This window comes from Rattus norvegicus, chromosome 4 (assembly GCF_036323735.1).
Source record: "Rattus norvegicus strain BN/NHsdMcwi chromosome 4, GRCr8, whole genome shotgun sequence".
NCBI classification, from domain to species: Eukaryota; Metazoa; Chordata; class Mammalia; order Rodentia; family Muridae; genus Rattus; species Rattus norvegicus.
Genome location: NC_086022.1, coordinates 149,183,136 through 149,208,130, shown reverse-complemented (window position 1 = coordinate 149,208,130; position 24,995 = coordinate 149,183,136). Strand labels below are relative to the sequence as shown.

Below are 24,995 nucleotides of genomic sequence, written 5' to 3'. Positions count from 1 at the left end.
AATAAATATAAATTTTTTATAAAGAGAATTTTAGAGGTCTGAAACAATTAATTAAAAGCAATCAATTAATTGCGAAAGTGAAATATGTTTGTTTCCTTTCTGAGCTGTCTGCTGTTACAACAAACACATTTTGGAGGTTGTAGTGGTTTTAGTTAGAATAGCTAGGAATTTTAAAACTTGGTCCCCATGTGGTGCCACTGCATGGAAGGTTTAGGAGATGTGGCCTTGTTAGAGGAAGTAAGTCACATCAGGGTGCCTGTGTCCTGGACAGCTCTCTGTCTAGTCAACAACAGACTCTGGGAGCAGGTGAGAGATGCTGGAGCAAGCTCATCTGAGCACTGCTGCGAGCTCCTTTAATCCCCTCCACCCACGCCCCCATTGGTCCCAAGAAAGCAACTCTTCTAAACAGCAGTTCCCGATTGGCTGGCATAATTTGAGCTAGCAATCCTTACTCTCTCAGGTAGTCCTCAATTAGGTCTTTTGATGCTTTTGCAGCCGCAGGGCCCCCCAGCATTTACATAGAGGCAGCCCCACTATTCCTGCTGCAAGGGTGGATTCTACTAATGCTCTGTGGTATTTGTTTTGTCACAGGTAAGTAATGTGAAGGTCAACACCGGTGCCTAGGGATTCCTGCTTCCTGGGGTAGATTCCCTCTGCAGCCCCCACTTCTCCTTTCTCCATAGTTTTAGCCTTTCCCCTCATGCAGTAAACTGGCAGCAGTTGTTTTAAAGCCATAGGTCTGGAGAGATGGCTTAGTAGGTTAAGAACACCAGCTGTTCTTCCAGAACAGGTCTGTGTTCAGTTCCCTGCACCCACGTCAGGCAGCTTACAACTTCCTGTAAGTCCAGCTCTGTGGGACCTAATACCTCTTCTGGCCTCCAGAGCACTGTTCAGATGTGGTGCACAGAAACGCATGCAGGCAAATACCCGTTACATAAAGTAGTTTTTAAAATATCAGTTGTGATAACATCAATTGTATTAAGCTACTATGAAGAAAACTGCAGCCAGATGGAGGGGTGCAGGCGCTGAATTACAGCACTGGAGAGAGCAGAGGCAGGTGCATCTCCTTATGTTTGAGGCTAACTTATTGTGTGTTTCAGGCCAGCCAGGGCTACACAAAACCTCATAAAGGGGAAAGCGTTACATTTTATGAATTATTATAAATTACTATGATTCAAATATGGCCTTTCTCTGAGATAATGCAGTTTAACACCCAATGTTTTATGTTAAAAAATTAAGAGGGTGAAAATAAATATCACTGTGGTTGGAGGTGGGGCTTCTGGGACTTGGTTAGGGTGGATAAAGTCGTTGGTGGGGCTGAATGGCCAAATCCGAAGGCTTGTATAAGAATAAGGAAAGACAATGGATCAGACCAGATCAATCCAGACCAGACCAGACCTACAAACATACAGACATCTTGATGTAATGCAGCCTAGAAGAATCCTCAACAGAGCTGTGCCATGCTGGTTAGATCCTGAGCATCTGGAGCTAGAAGCCAACACAAACCTTTGTTCCATATGCAGGAACCTGCCTCATACATTTTGTTATAGTAGCAAAATCCAAACAAATCCATAACCTTTGCACATACTTATGCAAAAGTATAGTGGTGAATTAGTTAATTCGCTTTGGCTCCCGGCAGGCCATGCATGTGCTGAGCCCACCCAAGAGCTCTGGATTCGTGAATGAAAGACACATTGTGTGTACTAGCTAGTTTTGAAATGCCCTGACTAACTCAATGGCTGGGCACTTCTAAACCTCCCTGCAGCTAGCATACACTCACCTCCGGTATTCCCGAGTTAACATCTTTTAAAAGCTGTATTTCTTTTTTTTTAAGATTTATTTATTTTATGTATATGAGTGCACTGTCGCTGTCTTCAGACACACCAGAATAGGGCATCAGATCCCATTACAGATGGTTGTGAGCCACCATGTGTGGTTGCTGGCAATTGAACTCAGTACCTCTGGAAGAGCAGTCAGTACTCTTACCCACTAAGCCATCTCTCCTGTACCCTGAAATCTATATTTTATCTCTGCTCCCCAAGACCCAATTGGGGGAATGGCCCCTAGGGCCACTTTCCCAGAATCTTACCTGTTGGTGGACCTTTAAGTCTGTTCTCCTTGCTTCCTTGTCATGGCCTTTCCTCTCTCTCTTTCTCCTTGGTCCCTTGCCCATGAAATCTAAAAGTCCCGCCTCCATCTCCTGCCCAGCCATTGTCTGGATGTCAATTCTTTATTACTAATCAAAGTCAGCTGTGGGCAGGGACCCTCAGCATTTGGAAACCTGGCTTTTGGGAGCTGAATTAAAACAAGACATTAGAACTAATCCCCAACACAGTATTGGGTAAACTAGTAAGTTTAACAAGTTGGTCATTCAGAGAACTTGCCTGAAGTTAATTAGCCCATGCAAAGAATCTGGAAGGAATTGAAGAGTCTGAAGGCTCTTATCCATCACTGACTCCTCTCCATCGAGGATTTTATTTTTATTTCTATATCTTTTTAAATTTAGGGCAAAAAGCATGGCTTCTCTTGGATTTTGTGCAAACCACCCACCACTGATTCTTTCCAAATGGGCAGAGTCCAAGTCCACCTCTGCACTCAGTCCAGGGCTTTTTATAATTCCGAGATGAATTCAACCATGTAGACAGGTGCAGCCACAGCTGACAGAGCAGAGAGGAAGTGCATCCCAGAGCCACACAGTGGGCTCCATGCTTCTCAGTGTCTGTTTGCCTAGCTATGAAGGCAAGATGAGCCCAGTATGGTGTTAGATAGTGTTGTTAAAGCACAAAGTCTGGCTGCTGGCATATGTTCATGGTGTTGTTGTTGTTGTTGTTGTTGGTGGTGGTGGTGGTGGTGGTGGTGGTGTGTGACACCCAGAAGGCAACGTTGGATGCCTTCTTTTATCCATCTCTAGCTTAGTTTTTGAGACTTGCTGAGCCTTGTCCTTCTGACCCAGTTCAATGAGCTGGGTACCCCAGTCTCTGTCTCCCCAGCACTGGGATTACAGCTGCATGCTGCCACACCTGTTTTCAAATGTATTTCATTTTTACATGTGTGAGAGTGTTTTCCTTCTATGTATATATGTGTACTGTGTGCCCACAGATGCCAGAAGAGGGCACCTGATCTTCAGGAACTGTGTGTGCTAAGGCCATACCTGGATCTTCTGCAAGAGCAGCCTGGGTTCTTAATTACTCACCCATCTCTCCAGCCCCAACCTTACCTTTTAGATTTATTTCGTGTGTGTGTGTGTGTGTGTGAGACCTTTATGTATGCATGCACACCAAGTATGTGCCTTGTGCCTGAGGGGAGGTGAGAAGAAGGGGCTGGGTCTGGAACTAGAGTTATAGATGCTTATGAGTTGCCATGTAGGAGGTGGGAACTTAACCTGGGTCCTCTATATGATTAGGCAATGTTCGTAACCACCAAGCCATCACTCCAGCCTCCAATGTTTTATTTTTAGGTTGATGTGAAAGCACTCCTGTGTAAGCGTTGGAAACTCTGAGCACTGTCACAGGGCATTGTGTGTTCCTTAGCTGACGTTTATTCACTTCTTGTCCTTGTCATACCCAAGTCAAAGCTCCTTTCTCAGCATAACCCTAAGACACCCCCACCCCCAAAGCTTGAGCATGAAGAGTGTCCCAGGATGCAAGAAGGAGTAAGACAACACTTAGAACCACCACCAGGGGCAGCAGCTGAGGGCTGGCCATGGCTGTCTTGCTCCCCACCAAGTTCTAGAAAAACAAAAGTCCTATTAAAGGACATTTATAAATTTGAGTCGAAATCAGACAGAAATCCTTGTCAGGCTTTCGTTTCCACCTGTTCCCCCAGCCTATGAGACTCAGAAAAGTAGACACAAAGCAGCCATATAACAGTACCTTCCAAATGTTGTCGTGTTTTAGGTAAGCAAAAATATCTCATTTGGACAGGTCATGCAAACAGGAACACAGACACAAAAGGCCAGCTTTTACAGGGGTTCCTACTTGCAACACTCATTGATGTTCAACATTACATTTTAAAATATAAATCACAACTCGATTCTGTCATAAATAAAACTGGACGTTCCCATGATTTCAACAGAATTCGTTCAGCATGTGTGACCAGAAACCACACAGTCTCATAGAGAAAAGCACATTTGTCCCTTCCGAGGGTCACCCTCTGTGGACAGGTGTGCTCCATGCCCGTTACTCGGGACACTGTCACTTCTCTTGGGGAACACTGTGAGTACATGGCAGGGGACATTTCTTCCCTTTTGGAGAAGTGATGAACTGAGGCCATACAAAGTTCTCATCCCGAGTTTCTGACGTGAGTATCAAATGATTCCAGGAACCTCTTTTCCTTTGTCACGCCAGGGGCCTAGAGTGAGAGCCCCCTGGTGGAGTCTTAAAGAAATAAGGCTGTCTTGCCTTTCCTTTGCTTAAAATAGAACCATTCAAAAGTCTCTTCCTCCTCCTCTTGACATTTGAGGACAGTTTTTGTTACTGTGTTGTTGTTGTTGCTGCCGCCATTTTAAAAGCCCAAAAGAACTAAGAGTTGAAAATGATGGACTCACAAGCTGCCTAATTTCCTAGAAACTCTGAGACACGGGTAAGGCAAGTTCCATGGTGGGGCACATAGCTCTGGACAATGCTGTAAGAGAGGCTCGGCTCGGAAGGACTGCATTTTGAGAAGTGTGGCTGCAATGAAACAGCTGCCAGGCCTCTCCAGGTAACCCCTGGAAGGGGACAGCATCGGTGTGCATGTCTCTGCAGTCACACAGCTTTTGTTCGGGAAGTCTGAGTCCAGGCTAACCCTCCAGAAGAACTATAGCCACACATTCCCACTTCAGTTACCAAGAAACTTAAGTCAGAGAGTTTGACTTCCACGGAGTATCTGAGACTCCCACAGTCCCTGAGGGCCAGGCATGCTCTGCCTGGGTCTCCTTCAGATGCTCTGCATTCTACCCAGAGCACAATCGCTCTGCTGCCTGCTTTCCTTCTGACAGCTCCTGGGAATGCCTCCAGACTGCTCAGCCCAGGACCTTAGATTCCACTTCCTAATGCTCAGGGGTCTAGTGACACCCATGCTTTCTTCCTCTGGTTCCCTCTTGGACATCAGACGTTGTCTATCCACTATGTGGCATCCTTTTGGTATGCCCTTAGGAACGAATGTGCAGAATCTTTTTGAATGTCTTCTTGAAGTTCTCGTTGCACAGGGGGTAGATGAGGGGGTTCAGCGTGGAGTTGATGTAGCCCAGCCAAATGGTGAACATATGCACGGGTTCACTGCAGCAGCTCTTGCAGAAGGCAATGACCATGAAGAAGATGAAATAGGGAATCCAGCAGAGAATGAAGGCCGCCATGATAAAACCCAACTGCTTGGCTGCCTTCCGCTCTCGGTTCAAGTGCAGCCCGGACACATACTGTCTGGAGTGTGAGCGGAGCCTCTTCCAGGTGATTTTGATGTAATCCAGGCCACTGTTAGACCCGCTTCTCGATTTGACTCTGCCCGGCCCTGGCTCTATGCTTGTGTCTGAGTCTGTGGTCCGGGAGAAGGACTGTTGATCCACCAAGGTCTGGTCCTCTGATGTCTCACTGATCCGCCGACAAGTATTCAGGCTCTGCTCATCCATTTTGGGCTGGCTCAAGGCCTGATCATTGGCCTTTGAGCCCCTGACATCTCCCTCAGCCATAGACTGTTTCTGCATGATGTCGAGACGGAAACAGGGACGTGTTTCCCTTTCCCCCTCTTGGCTGAAGACAGTTGGAGAGGTCATCTTGGGGTCTTCAGATGTTGACTTCTGATCCAGTCCTACACTGGGGTCTCTTGATGGCCTTTTCAGAACCCCCCAGGGAGACTCTCTCCCAGGTTTCTTGGCACCTTCCTTGGTATCGTCTGACCTCAGCTTGAGTTCTGAAAAGGAAGGGAGGGACCCGTTGGTGAGCTGGCGGTGCTGACAGTGTCGCCGCACAGCCTTGTAGATCTTCACATAGAACCACAGCATAAGCAAAGTGGGGAGGTAGAAGTTAATAATAGCAGTCATGATCTTGAACCAAGTGACATTGTAGAAGTCTGTCTCACACTTGTCTTCCCGAAGCTCTGGGGCTGGGGGCATGAAGTGATGCCAGCCAAGTATGGGTATAACCCACAGGAAGGAGAAGAACCAGGCCCCCAGGATGGTAGCGGAAGCCCGGGTCTTGGTTCGGTACCTCAGGTACCGGAGGGGTTGCTGGACGGAGCGGTAGCGATCAATACACAGGATGAAGACGCTAAAGATGGATGCTGTGCTGGCCACATAATCCATAGAAAGCCAAAAGAGGCAGAGGGGGCGGCCCAAGGACCACTTAGTCATGATGAGATAGAGGATGTTCATGGGCATGACGACTGCCCCTACAATCAGGTCTGCCACAGACAGGCTGACAATGTATAGGTTGCCCACGGTGTGTAGCTTGCGTTCACTGTGCACAGCGTACAGCACCAGCAGGTTGAGGCCCACTGTGACCAGGGAGATACTACTGAGAACCACCACCAGGGGCAGCAGCTGAGGGCTGGCCATGGCTGTCCTGTTCCCCTCACACATCTTGTCTTCGAAGGTAGAGGAGGTATTGGCAAAGCTCATTGGCACAAGGGCAGCCTCCAGTGATGGCTCCCTCCCTGGGAGAAAAGAAGACACAAGATCAAGGTCAGAGATCAAGATGATCAGAGGTCACCTAGGAACACCATGCTGGTCAGACTGGAGTAGAAGCTGCTGGGGGTGGTGGACACCCATCACACCATCAGGACCATGTATTCACTCATGCGTTCCTGCGGTCCTCACATTCTGCCAGGGACTAGTTGCTGGATTCCTGGCATTATTATGAATATCAGAGATTCCACTGTTGATAAACCAGAGGGGAAGAAAACCTCTGATCTTGTGGAGTTTAGATACCAGAGTTTAACCAAAACAGGGTGACTTATACAAGTCTTATTCCGAACATGTCTTGAACACTCTGAGAAATCTCATTATCTGGGACCTCTTTGATGGTTCTGGGACAAAACTGTGGCCAGAAAGAGGCTGTGGGGTTCAAAAGCACTCATTCTTCCCCTGTGGCAAAGATGCCAAGCTATGAAAATCACCCTTTCCCTCTACCGTACTCCTGAAAGGGAGTGAAGAAGGGGTGTTTGGAGTACGATGGTAGTTTGGACGTAGTTAGGAATGTCAAGAAAACCACAGAGGCTGCAGCTTAGGACTTTGTTGACACAGAGCTGCTGAAGGAACTCTGCAATCTTGCTCCTATAGTAGCGAAATGTGTTCTTTGCTTAAGCCACTGTCCAAGAATCGTTGTTGGAAGAGGCAGCTGTTGGAGGGAAGCAATTGGGAGGGAGCCGTAGGGGTGGGGCTGTTGGAGAGCACTTGGAAAGAAAGCCCTGTGCCCAGCTCGCACAGTGAGGCCAGAGGAATGCCTGCAGTTCCATGGAAGTGGAAAAGCCTTGGGGAACAATGTGAGCCGGCTGTGAGCCCAGAAAGAAATGGCCACACAGGGAGCTCAGTAAACTGCACTGGCCTGAGAAGGGCTGCTGCGATTCCAAGAAAGGAGGGGGAGACTTAGGGACAGGCTTGAAGGAATTCTAGGGACTTCTCAAGAAAAAGAGATGCCTCAGGGACCCATGGGTTCTAGGTCTGGAGCTTACGGTCACACACAGAGGACTGCAGAGGGCCCATGAGAGAGAATTCCTCCACTCTGTGTCCCACTCAGGGCCAGCTACTTTTAAATTAAAGGAAACAAAATACCAAAGTACTAATAAAATGGAAAGAAAAAGAAAGATGTTTTTCAATACTGGAAACCATACCTAGAGTGTCACCCTTCCCAGACAAATGCTCTGCCTCCAAGCCTCAAGCCTTAAATAAAAATGTTCGAATAACCAGGAATTTGGTGTCAGGAGGTACAGAGCATCTCCGCATTTGGGGAATTTTCTAGAAGCTACTGGATTACAGGCTCACAGTGGCTGGGAAGTACCTGTGCTTTATCAAATCCTTAGACAGGACGTAGCCAGGAAATACAAGCCAGTGTGTTCCTCCCTCCTTTCGGATCAGCAGTTTGAAGGGCAAGATCCACAACAGTTTCTATAAGAGGGCCAGGCGCTTGTGGCAAGAGGGCAACATGCCAACACAGACCCCATCTGACCTCACAGCCCACAGAGACTACAGAGAAGGAGGGAGACAAGATCCCATCCAGTCTTACCTCTCACAAGAGACTGTGAAGAGGGTGGGGACACACAGAGACTGGGACCCCCACCTGGCTTCACATCCCATCGAGGACTGAAGAGAAAGAATATGGGGGACATGGGCTCCCATCTGACCTCGCATAACATAAGGGACTGAAGAGAAAGGGAGGGGCATGTAGAGACAGGGGCCTGCAGAGAGGATGAGGGCAGGGGCATGGATCCCTTCGGCCTCATGCATCCCCTAGTCCCCAGGAGACTGAGCAGTTTAGATCCTGGCAACGTATCCTTATATCAAAGGCAGAAAAAAAATGCCCCCTTCCTTCACTCCCTCCCTTCCTTCCTGCTAGGAGGCCAACATCCTTCTGAATTACAGTGGCAGATACAGACCAAAGCCACCAGGAGGAGCAGGCTCTTTACCTAGTGACTGTAACTAGAAAAATCCAATCAAGTTCAAGAACTGTGAAACAAGCCCAAGGTCAATGTTCCTGCCACACTCTGGACCACAGACAGCAAGAAGCCAAGCCCTGGGCCTCTCTCACACATCTGTTATATTAACCTGAGTAGTCCACACTCAGACAGGCCAACCAAGTACTGAAAGCCACACAGCGCGAGAGCGTTTGCTGACGCTGTGGTTTAGGTGTGCTCCCCTTGGGTCACTCACCTGAGTGCCACTGGCATTTGGAGATGTCTTACTCTGTGGTGGGGTCTTCCCTGTGCCTGGTCTACGCAAACATCTGCAGCTACTGTGCATGGGACACCAGTAGTGGAAACCTCCCAGAGTGACAGCAGCATAGCTGACGTCAGATATTCCCTGAGGTACAGAAGAAAAAGTGCCCAGAGCAATGGCACGCTTATCTAGCCTAGGACACAACATGCATCTCACAGTAAGGACGACATGCTTGTGTGGTGGGTTTCAAGGGTGTGTGCCCTCATGTGCAGGTATGCCCAGAGGCCCGGAGAGTCCATTGGATGCCATGGAGCTGGCAGTAGGAGTTGTTGAAGACTGCTGGACTTGGGTGCTGGGATCGTCTGCAAGAGCAGTTCACACTCTTTGACACTGAGCCACCGCGTCTTCAGTCCTTGTTTTGGTTTTCGAGAGAGGGGCTCATGTAACCCAGGCTAGCTCTCCAACTCAAACTCCTTATATAGCTAAGGATGCCCCTAAACTTCTGGTCCTCCTGTTTCCATCTCCTGAGTTCTGGGATGAGGGGCATGTGCCACCATGCCAAGTTTTATGCAGTCCTGGGGACAGAACCCAGGGCCTCCTGAATGCTAGGCAACTTCCCGAATGCTGCCAACTGTGACACCTCCCCAAGCCCAACACGGGTTCTTGATGAGTCAGACCTTATCTAATACAACCAAGAGCTACCTTGAGAAATCTAAGCTCCCCTTGCATAAGAAGCACATGACAACAGATAGCTTCAACATAATTTAAATTAAATGCCATCCATCTTTCTCAAAGGTAATGATCTGACTAAAACCTGCAATGGTGGCTTCAGATGTAGCATTCAAGGCACTCAGTACTGTGCCTGGCATATAGAAGGTGCCCAATTGTTGCAACCACCACACTTTCCAACAGTCATAGCTGCCCCAGTCTAGCTAAAGAGACCCCTTCTCTTCTCATAATTGATTTGGCTTTTATTTATTTACTTATTTATTTGCTTGCTTATTTATTTATTTTATTTAATTATTTGTTTAATTATTTATTTGCTTGCTTTTTACTTTTTTATTTATTTAGACAGGGTCTTACTATGTTGACCAGGCTGGCCTCAAACTTACAAAGATCCATCTGCCTCTGTCTCCCAAGTGCTGGGATTAAAGGCACAGCCAGCATTAACTTGAACTTTAGAAATTGTTTATCTTACCGATGAGCATTGTTGCATGCCATTTAGACAACTTGCCTAGCCTTCCTTGGAAGCTTCAGAGTTAGAAAAAAAATCTTCCACAGTAATCTGAAACGTGAATAAAGAGGTAGACCCAAGGTGGGTGATCTTAACACCTGCAAGGTAGAGAGAGGCAGGACAGGAGTTTAAAGGTCATCTCTGGCTATTAATGACCTCAAAAAAAATCCAGAAAAAACCAAACATGAATAAACCTATCTCCACTGTGTTAGTCCCCAAAAGGCTGACCAGCAGGTGTGTGGTTTGTATGTGGATGCAGATCAGCCTATAAGGGCTTCTAGTCACCAAGACGGGAGGGGCCTAATGGGGCCTCCAGCCCCCTGGGGGAACTGCTCATCTTGGGATCAAGGTATCTCTCCTGAGACCTTCAAATCTTGGAAGAACTCTTGGTGCTGAAACCTGAACCTGACTCTGGGCTGTCTCTGGCTTCCCGTTTCATATGCCTTTGCCTTCCACACATACTCTATAGCTGCGCCACCAGAGGCTACTGCACTGGCAGTGCCCAACCTTGGCTTTTTGACTAAATTCTGAGCTGAGCAATCTTTTTTCTTTATAGTTAGCCTGCCTTGGGTATTTTGTTACAGTGTCAGAGAGTGAGGGTCACTAAAGCAGAGATTATCACGTAGTCACTGATACCTAGTCTTAGAATACTCTTGATAACATAGGAAAATCTGGGGACAAAATTAAATCTTCACGGTGTTGTTTGTACAGGGTGGTGCCAATTCTACTGACCTAAAGGCTCTGAGAGAGGACGGACCTCTGCTGCACTCATGGCTCTCTCTGGGCTGTGGAAAACATTGTTTAATATTCCCAAAGGTGTCAAGAAATGAGATTTGACTTAATTTAGTGATAGGAAAAATAAGCACATCAACCGCATTCATTTTTAAAAACACAATGAAAATAAATCTCATTTAAAATAATAATTGTTTTTTTTAAAAAACAGGTTTATTTTCTCTTCAAGGAATGAGAATTCATGATTCCATTTGGGCACATTCTGAACCGATCCCCGTTCCAGCCTGTGCTCTTTATTTGCATAGATGACACTTCTAGTTGAGTAAGTAAAAACATTCATTTCTTGGCTCCCATCAAGTAAAAAGCACCACGGGCAAGGCTGTGCCAAGGACGACACAGCCTCCTCGTGTCTGGGAGGGCACAATTTTCACAAAGCCCTAAGCTTGGCAGAGTCACCTTCTGTGCGCACAGAGCAGATGGCAGTGGTGGGAGACAATCTGAGCTCTGCTACAGAGGTCAGCCTCAGTGAAAGAAGCAGTTGGCAGGTGACCTTGAGCTTGGGCAGAGACCCTCAGGGATCTTCTCGGGGTGTAGGTCTACATTCTTGTGTCTGAGGGCTGGAGAAATAGCTCAGGAGTGAAGTGTTTACTGCTCTCGAAGAGGACCTTGGCTCGGTTCCCAGCACCCACATGGCAGTTAAAACCACCTATGACTCTAGTTCTAGGAGATCCAATACCCTCTTTTGATTCTGACAGCTCCAGGCTTATACATGGTATACATCCATACATGAAGGCAAGGCAGGCATACACAAAAAATTAAAACACATGCATTTTAAAACAAAATGTAACGTTTCTTAGATATGGTACTGAAGGTTCAAGCCTAAAAGGAGAAATTGGTAAACCAGACTTAGAGCGCAACACAGAGCCCAGCATGGTGTGTGTGGGGTATAATCTGTCATTCCTGAGGCTGAGGCAGGAGGATCAACATGAGTTCAAGGTCAGCCTGAGCTACACAGGGCAGCCTTGGAAACACAAGGAGATCTTGTTTTAAACAAACACCATGCGAAACGTGTGGAAGCATAGGACTGTGGAAGGCAGAGATCCTTTAGTCTGTATTTGACCTGTATGTGATATATCCAGGATATGCCCACAATGCACTGCAGCTGTGACTGGGGTCATGTAGGAGTGGTGTGTGGACGAGCGGTGGCGCTGAGCACATTGGGTGAGCATACCATATTCACATGAATGAAACCGTCTGAAAAAGTCTTTCTGGGACATAACACCATCTGGAAAGGACATGTGACTACAGGAAGAACTCCTCCTACACAACCATGAGAAGATGAGAAGTGATCCCCCTCAAAAACCAGGAAAGGATCTGAGAGGACATTTCACCAGAAAGACAGAAAAGAAAGGAAATGCATTCCCCATGAAAATATTTGCAACCGTGTGAGTCTCTAAGGGAATGCAAATCGCTGCCAGGGTGACACACGACTCCGTGTCTACTGGGCTGACTAATCATTAGGAAAGAACAATAGCCGGTGCTGGATGTAGACAAGTTAGCCTCAAGGGCTGCTGGGAAAATATGACGTGGCACAGGTGCTGTGGGGGGCAGTGCAGGTTCCTCAGGAGTCTAAATACAGTCACCTTTGGAGCTGAAATCGCATGCCTAGATGCTATCCGCACGCCAGAGAACCAAGAGTGTCCACAGGAAGCAGGCATGCAAACAGCGTTGCTCACAATGGCCTAGAGAAACCCCAGACAGCAGCTGGTGACTGTATTCTAACTACTGGTCTATTACTAGAAGGGTCACTGGGCCCTGATCAATGAGAAGGAACAAAGTACTGACAGGCTGAATGGTGCATGCTGCTGCCTTTAATCCCAACACTCGTGTGGCAGAAGAAGGCAGATCTGTTTGCGAGCCTGATTTACACGACAAGCCCCGGAGACCTTGTCTAAAAACAAAACAAAACAATAACGCCCCTCCCCCCCCCAAAAAAAACCTTCACACAGTGAAACACCAAGGCAGCTATTATCCAGAACCAGCAAATCAGAGATAGACAGGCAGACAGACATACAGACAGATAGACAGACAGAGACAGAAAGTTTGTAATGACTCAGAGTAGTTCAAGAACAAGGAGAAATTTTGGGGGAATGAGATAATATGCTGCAGCTGTTGCGTGTGTGTGTGTGTGTGTGTGTGTGTGTGTGTGTGTGTGTGTGTGTGTGTGTGTGGCCTGCATGTATAGATATGCAGCATGTATGAACCTGGGGCCGGGGGAGGTCAGAACACACCAGATCCACTCCAAGTAGATTTAAGGATGGTTGTGAGCTACCATGCGGGTGCTGGGAACTAAACCTGGGTCCTCTACAAGGCAGCTGATGACTGTATCCTAACTACACAGTCTATTACCAAAAGGGTCACTGTCTGCCGATCAGTGAGAAGGAACAAAGTGCTCACAGGCACTGTCAACCACTGAGCCATCACTCCAGCCCTCAGCACTTGGATTGTATGACTTGCAGTAGAAAGTTTATAAAACATGCCTTATTAAACCTGTGGAAGATTTTTTTTTAAATTCCTCCAAAGTAGAAGGACTGTTAAGTTCGAGGCCAACTTAGGCTATGTAGTAAAACAGTACCTCAAAATTACAACCAAACCAGAGTAATATATTAAAATGTCAGTGTGTTAGGAGAGAGGCTGCAGGGCCAGGAGGCAGAGGTTGCCCAGGGCTCTGGAGCTCAGAATCTGTTAAAATCATCTTCTCTGTACAAGTGTGGGAAACAGGACGGAGTCCAAGATTCTGAGGACATTGATTTATTTCTCTTCCCAAAGCTTTAAATCCACACTTTACGTGTATGAGAGCCTAAGACTGTTTTGCACTGTGTGTGCTGGGCCTGGGACATTCAGAAGAGGATGTTGGGGGGAAGCCTTATAGATGGCTGTGAGACAGCACGTGAGCTGAGAACTAGACCTGGGTCCTCTGCAAGGGCAGACTGTGCCCTTAACTGCTAAGCCATCTCTCCAGCCTCTCAGTGTCATTTACCTGACAGCAAGCCAGTTGACTAACAGAACAATAGCTTCAGCCAGGGCTAAGACTTAACTGTTGCATGGGTAGTGGTTAGAGCAATAAGCCAGGTATGTGTGAGGCTCTAAGTTCAATCAAATAAATTAAGCAACTGTATACACATACATGCACATACCCCCCCCCCCCGCCAAACACAAGCATGCATGCGTGCGCGCGCGCGCGCGCACACACACACACACACACACACACACACACACACACACACACACACCTTATTAATCTCATAGCTTCTTGGTAAGAGTACACAGTGAGTTCATCAGAATTTCCCCAGTCTCCCCATGTGACAGTGGTATAAGGGTTTAGGACAGTGGCTCTCAACTTTCTAAGGCTGTGACCCTCATGTTGTGGTTACTCCCAACCATAACATTATTTTTGTTGCTACTTTATAACTGTAATTTTCCTACTGTTATAAATCATAACGTAAATGTCTGATATGTGCCCCAGTAAAAGGGGTCAAGATCCACTGGTTGAGTACCACTGGCTTAGGAGATCACAACTGTTCATCTGGACCACCCCCATAGAGACAGATGAATGCAGGAAAGGGGTGCTGAGGGATACATGGCCCCCAAAAGGAACATATGGAAAGCTCAATTCAGCTGTTTCCTCCCCCTGGCTTTGGACCTCAGCGATGAGGAGGTGTATGGATCCATCAGTCTGGAGAGGTCCGTTCTCACCCCTCACACCACTAGTGGCCTCCCCTTAGTCAAAGATGTAGAACTGAGGCTTATAGAACTTGATACCAACACTAAGAGACCCAAGGTGGGGTGACAATGGACTGGGGTGTGACTCGATGACAGAGCACTTGCCGAGTGTGGGGGCTCTGGGGTTCAGCCTCAGGCTTCATAAACACAGATGTCCAGCAGGCACAGCGCACTAACTTCCCAGACCTTCCATCGAATTTGGACTCCCCCCCCCCAGCTCCTGGCCTTCCTTTTCACTGGAAGGGAAGATAGGAAATAAAAGCTTTAAATAAAAATGTCAGGAAATGGAAAATATGAACATCTATGCTAAGGTTAGCCAGAACTAGTCAATGCAACTCCCAACCAGGCACGCGAGTGTCATTTCAGGGTACGAGGAATGGAGTTTTCTTTTTCTCTCAAATCCCTGAAGATTCAGCTTTGAGAAAGACACTTCCAAAAACCCAACTTATCCAGGATGTTCTCTGCTTCGGGGAAAAAAAGATTTACAAAACTACAGTGAACAAAAGAGAAAAAAGGTGGGGGCAGTGTGGATAAGCATACCTGGAATTGGGTGCTCCCTCGGTCTGTCTCCCTCAGCCAAGTAATCTGGGGCCCAATAGGCTGTCACCCTGCTCCCACACTGAGGGAACCTTGACACCACTGGGTTTGTCTCAGAACCAAGAGCAGGCAGAAATAGGAACCTGTGTGGCTGTGGGTGACATCTGATGTGCCTTCACTCGGTTTTGCAGTCATCCATCTGCCCACTCGTTCTGCCTTCACCCGTTCGTTCATTCATTCATTTATTCATTCACAAAATCTTTATTCTATCCTTGTGAATAGAATGACAGGGCTCAGCCCCTGCTGTCCTGCAGTGGACAGCTCTTACCAGCAGGTCTCCCCCCTGCCTTTCCAGACTGCATCCCATTCAATACAACTGGAACCCTCGTACATACTTGCAACATTCCTGTAGTCCCAGTGACCTGGAAAGCTGAGGCAGGAGGATCACTTGAACCCAGTACTGTGAGAACACCTTGGAAAACATCATGAGACTCAATTTCAAAAGCCAATAAGCAAATGGACCAATCCCCAGAAAGTAAGAATTTTATTCTTAATTATGTGTAAGAATATTTGAGGGTAGGTGAACTTAAGTGCAGTTGCTCAAGGAGGCCAGAAGGAGGCACTAGATACCCTGGAGCTGGAGTTGCATGTGGTTCTGAGTTGCCTGATGTGGTGGCTAAGAATTGAACTTGGGTCCTCTGCAAAAGCAGTTCTTATTCTTAGCCACTGAGCCACCTCTCCAGCTCCAAGACACTGTTTTTGTTTTTGAGGCAGGGCTGCACTATTTTGCCTTGATTGTCCTAAGACTTGCTACGTAGGTCAGGGTATCCTTGGACTCACCAAGATCTGCTACCTCTGCCTCCAAGTGCTGAGATTAAAGGTGTGCAGTAGTACACCTGCACCAGAGGTCTTGGGGATGCAGACGCCAATTAACCATGGAACTTAGAAGCCCAAGGATGATCTGAGGATGCATTTCCTGGACTCTTCCTTGGCCATGCAAATAGAACTGTGAGATACAGGGAGGAACCAGGGGTGCAGACAGAACAAGAAGCCTCAAGCAAAACCCACTGTGTCTAGTTAAAGACCCTAGAAAGTAGTAGCCTGGAAAAAAATGGCAACCTTTCGGTCTTAAATGGCTATACTCCAAGCCAAGTCCTGCAGAAGGCCCTAAAGTTCTTGTCAGCAAAGATACAACTCTGCTCAGGAGCCTCTCTTCCTGCCCCGTGTGGATCTGAGGGTAGGACTCTCAGCTACTTTTCCAGCACATGTCTACCTACATGCTGCCACGCTCCCCTCTGTAGACTAAACCTCTGAGACTGTAAGCCAGCTCCAATTAAGTGCTTTACTTGGTAAGAGTTGTGTGGTCAGGGTAACAGAACACTGACTGAGGCACCCACAGGTCTCTCGTTCCCTTTACTCCCGCGGTGATGCACTTCTAAGCACCAGCAGAAGCTGAGTGGGATATCTTGATTTCACTCCTATTTGGAGCTAATGGCGAAACACACCTCCCAATAATGACTCCGTCTTCTACCCTAGCAGGGTCCTATGAAACCAGGTACAACAGAAGCCTGAAAGGTGGCCCATTTCCCCTAACACAGTCTAGAAAAGGTACTGGAGAGATGGCTCAAACTGTTAATAGTACATGGTGCGCTGGCAGAAGACCCAAGTTTGGTTTCCAGCACCTATCCTGGACACATTACAGAGAGCTGTGATTCCAGTTCTAGGGGACTTGAAGCCTTCTGTGTGCTTCTGTGGGTACCAGGCATCTACATAATGGAGGTAGGCATACAGGTTAAACTCATACACAAAAAAATTAAAACAATCAAATCCTTCTTCCTTCCTATTTTTAAGGACAAAACCCAATGGACCTTCCTTTCTACTTTTAAGGACAAAACCCAATGGACCTTCCTTTCTACTTTTAAGGACATGGGCTGAGAACACAGCTTAATTGTTAGAATGATTGCCTAGCATTCAAGATCTGGGTTCGATCCTAGTACTATATAAACCTGTCATGGTGGTGCAGGTCTACAATCCCCGCATTCCAGAGGTGGAAGCAGGATAAAAAGTTTGAATTTCAGGATATCCTTGGTCTACCCGAGGCCAACCCGGAATACAAGAGACTCTCTCTCAAAAACAAACAAAAATGGGGGCTAGAGGGATGGCTCACTGGTCAAGATGCTTGCTACACTTTCAGAGAACCTGAATCCCTTTCCTAGCACACCTGTGGGACCGCTCACACCTGTAACTCTACTAGTTCCAGGGGCTCTGACACCCTCTTCCAACTCCAAGACCCTTCCAGGAACCTGCATACATGTGTACACACACACACACACACACACACACACACACACACACACTTCCAAAGTAAAGTACTAAAAACTTAAAGAGACAATAAACAACAACAGGAACAAAAACCACTGGTAAGATACAAAGTTCTCCCGATAGTGTCTAAATTTTTTTTTTTCGAAGAATTGTCATAAAGTGTTTCAGTGTTCAAAAGTGAATGTTCTTGAGATAAGTGGAAAAAAAAAACCAAAAGTCTCAGGAAAAATACAAGATATAAGGAAGAACTGAATAGAAAATTTAGGATAAAAATAATAATTGTTGAAATGAAAACTGCATAAATGAGGTTAAGAGCAGAGTAAAGGCAGGTAAACTGGCTGGGTAGCCATGTCTATAAACCTAACACGTAAGAAACAGAGGCAGGAGGATTGCCACAAGTCCAGGACCTGTCTAATCTATCACAGTGAACAAAAAAAACAAACCAAACCAAAGAGTGAGTGAACTGGAAGATTAATCAAAAGAAATTACTCAATTCCAGCACCAGAGGGAAACAGTCTAAATTTAAAATAATTAAGCAAGTGCCAAGAAGCTATGGGACTAATAAAATAGAGCTAATATTCATGTAATAATACTGGAAGGAAACAAGATAGCAAGGATAAAATATACTGGGAGGGGGAGTGCTAGATTTTCCTCAAGTTGACAGAAGATGCAGAACTCATTCTTTTTATCATTGCTGCAACCCAATGCCTGTCAGAAACAACTAATGCAGCAAAGGCTCACGATTTCAGAGCGACTGCAGTACCTCAGAGCAGGGGAGATGAGCATGGTGGGACAGCTCCATGGAAGGGGATCACCCCAGTTCATTCATGTGATGATGGACCATGGTCTCTTTCCCCCAGGCAGGCTCCATCTCCTAAGGGTTTCAGCACTGCCCCTGGGGGACAAGCACTCGCCGCCTGAGTTAAAGGAGGACATTTTTACTTCTGAGCCTGTGAGGGACACTTCAAACCATCACATCGTAGACCCATCGAATTTAGAACCAAATGAATTGTAGACCAGATACCAGCCCTGACAACTCCACAGCATGACACATGATCATTAAATCACTGACGGCTAAGGACAAAGGAAAAAAATGTGGTAAGCAGCTCAAGGAAGCAACGTCCTACTACAATGAGAACATCTCTCCTCGTGAAAAAACACGGGCAGAGAAAAGAGTGGGTAGGGACACTCAGAGGCTCACAGAAAGCAACCAGCCAAGACTCTCAGACAATGAGAAACCAATAAGTCCCCAGATAAAGAACTTAAACAAGACTCTCATGCTGGAAACAACCACTCAGGGATGAAAACGACGAAAGGTGGAAGTGATTGGAGACACCCAGAGCTCACACCACAGATCATGAGGTTCAGCACAGTAACCAGTTGCTCAGTGAGATACGGTTTCAATAGTTACTCCCAGTTCACAGGAACAAGCCTTACACATATGGATAAGATTGTTGTAGGGCTGGAGAAATGGATCCTTGGCTAACATTGCACAGTGTTCTTCCGGAGGATGGGTTTGGTTCCCAGCACTGCCTTTAACTCCACCTCCAGGAGATCTGATGCCCTCTTCTGGTCTCAGGAGGTACTGCAGGCATGCATATATAAACACACACACACACACACACACTTAAAATTAAATAAAAAGATTACTCTAACATGTATGTAGAAATGCAAAAAAAACTAGAATAATAAAACACCAAAACTTTAATTATACTGTTTATTTTTTGCAGATAAGAGGCCCAGCTTGTGTGGGAACTCAGTCAGTCTTGACGTCAGTTGTTTTTACCCACTAAGCCATTTCAATAGCCCGGTTTGATTTTGAGACAGGGTTTCACGTAGCCCAAGATGGCCTTGAACTCACTATGTAGCCTAGGCCAATCTTAATTCCTCACCAGGCACCTTCCAAGTGCTGGTATTACAGGAGTATGTACTGCTACACTTAGAGTGAAGGAAACATTCTGAAAAAAAAAATTACCAAATCCTGCTCACCCAGTTTTGAAGTGTCACATGGTCAGAACACTTATAGCTCTGGGGGTTTGGGAGTGGCCATGAACACAGGGTAGAATGGCAACCAGCAAGCAGTTCCCAGACAGAGTAGAGGTGTTTGTGCACTTCAAGGAAGAACAGAAAGGCTTTATTTAGTTAATGGTACTGAAGGATCCCTGAGCCCTCAGGCAAAGAAAGCATAACTGAAGCCTGATGCTAGTTTACACACTAAACTGTAAACTATGACACCACAAAACTTCTACAAACCTCCAAGCTCCAGGGCTAGGCCTCAGACTTGAGGCCAAGAGTAAGGCACAAGAGGGGTAGAAAAAAAAAAAGGTCTGAGTGGATTTCATCAAAATGCTAAATTTTGCAAAGGGGTTTGCTAAGAGGATGAAAAGTCAGGAAGAGCCTGTGTTCCAATCACCCAGCCACCAAGGACTAACATGTAGTGCACATAAAGAGCTCTTGCAGGCCACAGTGGTTCATGCCTATTGCCCAGCACTGGGGAGGTAGAGGCAGGAAGATTGGAAGTTCAAGGTCACTGTGAGCTTGAGATCAGTCTTGGTTACCTGATATGTTGTCTCACAAACCAAACCAAATCAGAACCAAAACCAAAAAACAAACTCTCAAAACTCAATAGGAAAGACCAAATAGTCCAACCAGGAGACAGGGGAATGTTATGAAGAGACATTTCACCAGGAGATCGAGGAGACACACACACACACACACACACACACACACACACACACACACAGAGGCTCTAACACCACTGGCCACAAGAGAAATGGAAGTCAGAGCAGACACTTCTGCACACATATGGAATGGTTGAAATACAGAACGGTGTCAGGAACGCCGAGGTGCGTGCAGAGACGGCACCATGCTCTTAGCACACTCCCTATGGGAACTGGGAACCATGCAGACACACAGCATGGAGTGCAGCTGTGACTTAGAGTCCTACACACTTGGCTCCCTACAGCTCAGCAATGCACCCCTGATTGCCTAACCCAGAGAAAAGGAAGTGGTGTTCACACAAGAATTCACTCACGGATCACCCACTTCCTGTCTGCTAATAGCCCCCAAATGTAGCACAGCACAGAATACCACTCAGCAATAAAACAGGAGTGAGCTGGAGGCTCTGGTGTGGCTCAGTGGTGGATTGTGTTTAGCCTCTGAGAAGCCCTGGCTTCCAATCTGCAGCACAAGAGGACAGGCTCATCCTGATGAGAGAAGCTAGACTCAGAAGGCTGCTTACTACACGATTTCTGTTTATGCAGCACCCTCGAAAGTATCAAATTGGGGCTGGAGAGATGGCTCAGCGGTTAAGAGCACTGACTGCTCTTCCAGAGGTCCTGAGTTCAATTCCCAGCAACCACATGGTGGCTCACAACCATCTGTAATGGGATCTGATGCCCTCTTCTGGTGTGTCTGAAGATAGCTACAGCATACTCAGATAAATAAAATAAGTAAACCTTTAAACATTTATAAAAAATTATCAAATTAAAGATATAGACAGGAGATGAGTGGTCACCAGAGGCAAAGAATGCCGGCTTGCCGCATGCTGGAAGCAGTGGTGTCAGCCTGCTGGCTGTGGTGCTGGTCAAGAGCTTTGCAGGCTGCTCCCATGGAAGGAAACTGAGGAAAGCATCATGGGATCATTCTGCATGCTTTCTTTGCTCTGTATTAACTAATGGGACACTGGGCCTCAAGTAGCCCAGGCTGCCCTCAAATTCTTTGAACTTCTGACCCTCCTGTCTCCACCTCCTAAGGGCTGGAATGAGAGGTGTGCACTAGCAGCCCGGCTGAGGCTAGTGCTTTGGGTATCTTACTACACACATATTTTCTGGGGCTCAACTTAAAATGTATGAGGCAGCATCTTGGGTGCTGCGTTTGTAGCAGGCTCCCCACGGACGCCCATGCTGCTGGATCTCCTTACAGCCAGAGCTTCTGTGCAATGCTTGCATTTAGACTGAGATCATAAGAATTGCCGGGGAAACCTCAATGGATGGGGAGATGAAATGGGAAGAGGAAGTGTACACACATAGTGAGATACTATTCAGTCATAAAAAAGAACAATGTACTAGGGCTTATTGTAACAGAGGGGGTGGGGACTGGAGGATAGCATGTGAGGTAAATAACTCAGACATAGATGCATGTCATCTAGCATGTGCTAAAAACAACAATCTGAATGCCAGGCGGGGATTACTCTGGGAGGGGTGAGAGAGGGGGACAGGGAGGTTGCACACTCAGTATGAGGCACAGTTCTTCCAGGACCACTTAGGAGGTAGACTGAGTCATGAAGACCGGTGCTCTGAGTCACTACAGAGAGGATCCTGAAGGCCCTAAACACAGCTACAGAAAAAAGGAAACAGGAGTGACATTATGTACATGCGGTGAAAATGTCACGCTGTGCTGTGTGAGTGTGAGGTTACTACTAGCTGGCAAGGCTTAGAACTCGTTTATGGAGATGGGGCTCCACACTGCCCTGACTGAAAGAAGACACATTCATTGCAGATGCAGACCCCTTTGTGATTCTCTGCCCAAGTAAGCTGACACTAAAAATAGATAAATATCCATCTTAAAAGATGGCAACCAACAGAGAGAAAAGAATTGCCAAGGCAACTATGAAAAGATACACCGGGCCAAATTCTGGAGAAAAGTTCAGAAGGTTTGGCCTAGGGTTTAGGAATCTGGTCTTTTTCCCTTGCCCCGTGGCCAGGTTTGGGACCAGCAGTCAGGCGTGCCTCTTGACCCCCATTTCTCCGGGAACAAGCTCCCTGTGGCCCAGCACAATAACTGAGCCCACAGCGTCCTGTCTCCATTCCCAGTGGCTTCTTTGTCCAAGCACCAGAATGGGGCACCGAGGCCAGTATCCTCGTCTGCTGATGGGCTTGCCCGTGGCTTCTGCCGGTGTCATCTCCTAGGGCTCTGAGCTAGGTCTCCCAGCAATGCCTGGATGTTGGTAACACATCCATTTCCTTCTCCTGCACAAAAGTTCAAACTCAAGTTCACTCTCAGGACACTGCAAAGGTCCCAGTACATTGGCCTGCTTCTTGTACATCTGCCAGCCCCCAAATTTTATCAATCAAAAAGCAATTTCTTGGAGGCTGGAGAGAATGCCCGTGGTTAAGAGCACTGTCTACTCTTGCAGAGGACCTGAGTCTTATTTCCAGTATCCCCAATGACCGCTCATAACCATCTGCAACTACAGTTCCGGGGAAACTGACGCCATCTTCTGGCTTGTGTAAATATTGCACGCGCATGTCGTAGAGACACATAAAAAGAAATATAAAGCAATTTCCCTAAATCTGTACCTCTCTCTCCTTACATCACTACCCTTTTTACTGAACCTGTGTGTTTCCTAGCCAACCATTCATTTACTTTGTATATTTTGCAAAGAACCTACTTCTTAAAACTCTTCCATTTATTTCACCGATAGAAAGCGACTGAAGTTTGCCCGGATACCGGGAAAGGGAATAACACTTGAAATGTATATAAGAAATACTCAAGTTAATAAAAAAAATATAAAAAAATATGGCTACTAAAATATTCTAAACATTTTTAAAGCCATTTAACCTTTTATCACATTGCCTAGATTGAGAATAAAGTCTGCCAAGTTAAAAAGTAAAAAAAAAAAAAAAAAGCGACTGAAATGCAAAGACTCTATGATGTCACCCCTGAGCAGCAGCTGAGGGTAACGAGGTTCTGCAGAACATCCCCAAACAGCTGGATGAAAAGGTTCTCGGTGCTGAGAACCTCAGAAGGGTGGGTGATAAACTGACAAGATGGCAGACAAAGTATATTGAAATATCATCTTCTACCCCAAACACGCACAATCGTTACATGCCGATTAGAAAAAGAAATCACGCAAAGCCCATGCATGGTTTTTGTAGCACCCATGGAAGCTATCCACAACCGTGAACGTGCTGACAATGGTTGAACGCAACTGACTTCTAGAGGATTCTAGTTAGCAATTGTGGAGAAGGTTCAGCCTTGAGGAAGGGAAGCGAAGCCTGTGTAACAAGAGACACCACCTCCCACCCCAGAGCTTTATTTAGATGTTTCTGGAAGTAAGGGAAGGGCTGAGACACAGACACAAACGCAAAGCAGAGACAATATTAATCACCACCACGTTGGAGAGCCTTGGTCTTTCCAGACGCCCTCAACTGTGGGAACATTTGAAATCTCACCACAGTGCCACTATTCTCATCCATGAAGGAAGACGTCTAAGTCTGTCTGAGCACTACAGAGCAGTCAAAGCAAAGGCCATCCTTACTGCAGTGCTTGGGAGGCTGAAGCAGGAGGATCTCAAGTTCAGAGTGGACCTAGACAAAAATGTGGCAAGGCAGAGTGTCAATTTTTTTTTAAAGAGTTGTTTAGTTTATTTTATGTTGTATGAATGTTTTTGCCTACATGGGTGTTCGGGCACTGTGTGCATGCAGTACCCATAGGGACCAGAAGAGGGTATCAGATCCCTTGAAATTAGATTCCCAGTTTGTTGTGACCAGCCCTGCGGGTACTGGGAATTGAACCCAGGTTTTCTGCAAAAGCAACCAGTGCTCTTAACCAGAGTTGGGAGTACTTTGCCAGTATGCATGAAAGCCTAGGTTAGAACCCCAGGACTGAAAGAAAGGGAGGGGAGAAATAGGAAGGGGAGGGGAGAGGAGAGGAGAGGAAGAGTGCTTGCTGCTGAAATACAAGAAACTGAGTTCAGACTCCAAACACCCATATTAAAAAGCCAGGTGTGACTGTGCCACCCTAGTACCGAGAGTGAGAGCAAGCTGAGACAGAGGATTACTGTGACCTACCGGGCTACCAAGGGCTGGGGGAGAGTGAGCTCTAAGCTCAGTGAGAGACTATCTCAAAGGGACAAGATGGAGAGCAAGACACATGGCTTCCTCTTTTGGCCTCAGCACAGGTACACACATGTGCACTTATCTGCACACACAAGCAAGTACATTCTCTCTCTCTCTCTCTCTCTCTCTCTCTCTGTCTGTCTCTCTCTCTCCACTCACAGAGTAATATAAACATTATTGTTAATAATGAAGGGTTCAGGAATAATGCAATAGAAGAATGTTTGCTAAGCATGTGCCCGACCGTATTCTCCAATGCTGGAGGGATACAATGGCAGGAAAAGAAGGAATGAGAGATACAGAAGATGTTAACCGGCTTCTACTTACCCCAGAAAGACCATCTTAAATGTGTTTCTCCATTCACTCCCTTGATGAATGTGTATGCTCTGTATGTGTGTGTGTGTGTGTGTGTGTGTGTGTGTGTGCATATGTGCATGTGCACACATGTTATATAGCACATGTGTGCATCAGCTCTTTCCTTCTTCTATGGGGTCCCATAGATTGAACCTAAGTTGTCAGGCCTGACGGCAAGTGTCTTTACTGCTGATCCATATCGATGGCCACTCACAAAGCCCATCATCTCCAATGTTCCTTTTTCTTCCAAGCTTTTCTGTGTCCTTCAGCAGGCTCTGAAGTAGGCTCAGACAGTGACAGAAGTAAGCTATGGAAGTAAGGTATTCCTTTCTGGGGCTTCTCATGGTAC

At 46.6% G+C, this 24,995-nt stretch overlaps 1 protein-coding gene across 2 annotated transcripts in view; it reads right to left on the bottom strand.

The window, feature by feature from the left end:
• Positions 1-3,863: 3,863 nt before the first annotated feature.
• Hrh1 (histamine receptor H 1) overlaps positions 3,864-24,995 on the bottom strand; it is an 83,757-nt gene continuing 62,625 nt past the window's right edge. Inside the window, exon 2 of one of the 2 annotated variants that reach the window (NM_017018.2) lies at positions 3,864-6,627. In NM_017018.2, coding sequence (NP_058714.2) covers positions 5,132-6,592 — 1,461 coding nt within the window. In that variant the 5' untranslated portion in view covers positions 6,593-6,627 and the 3' untranslated portion in view covers positions 3,864-5,131. The remainder of the gene's footprint in view (positions 6,628-24,995) is intronic. The other variant, XM_039107019.2, reaches the window with a different exon arrangement.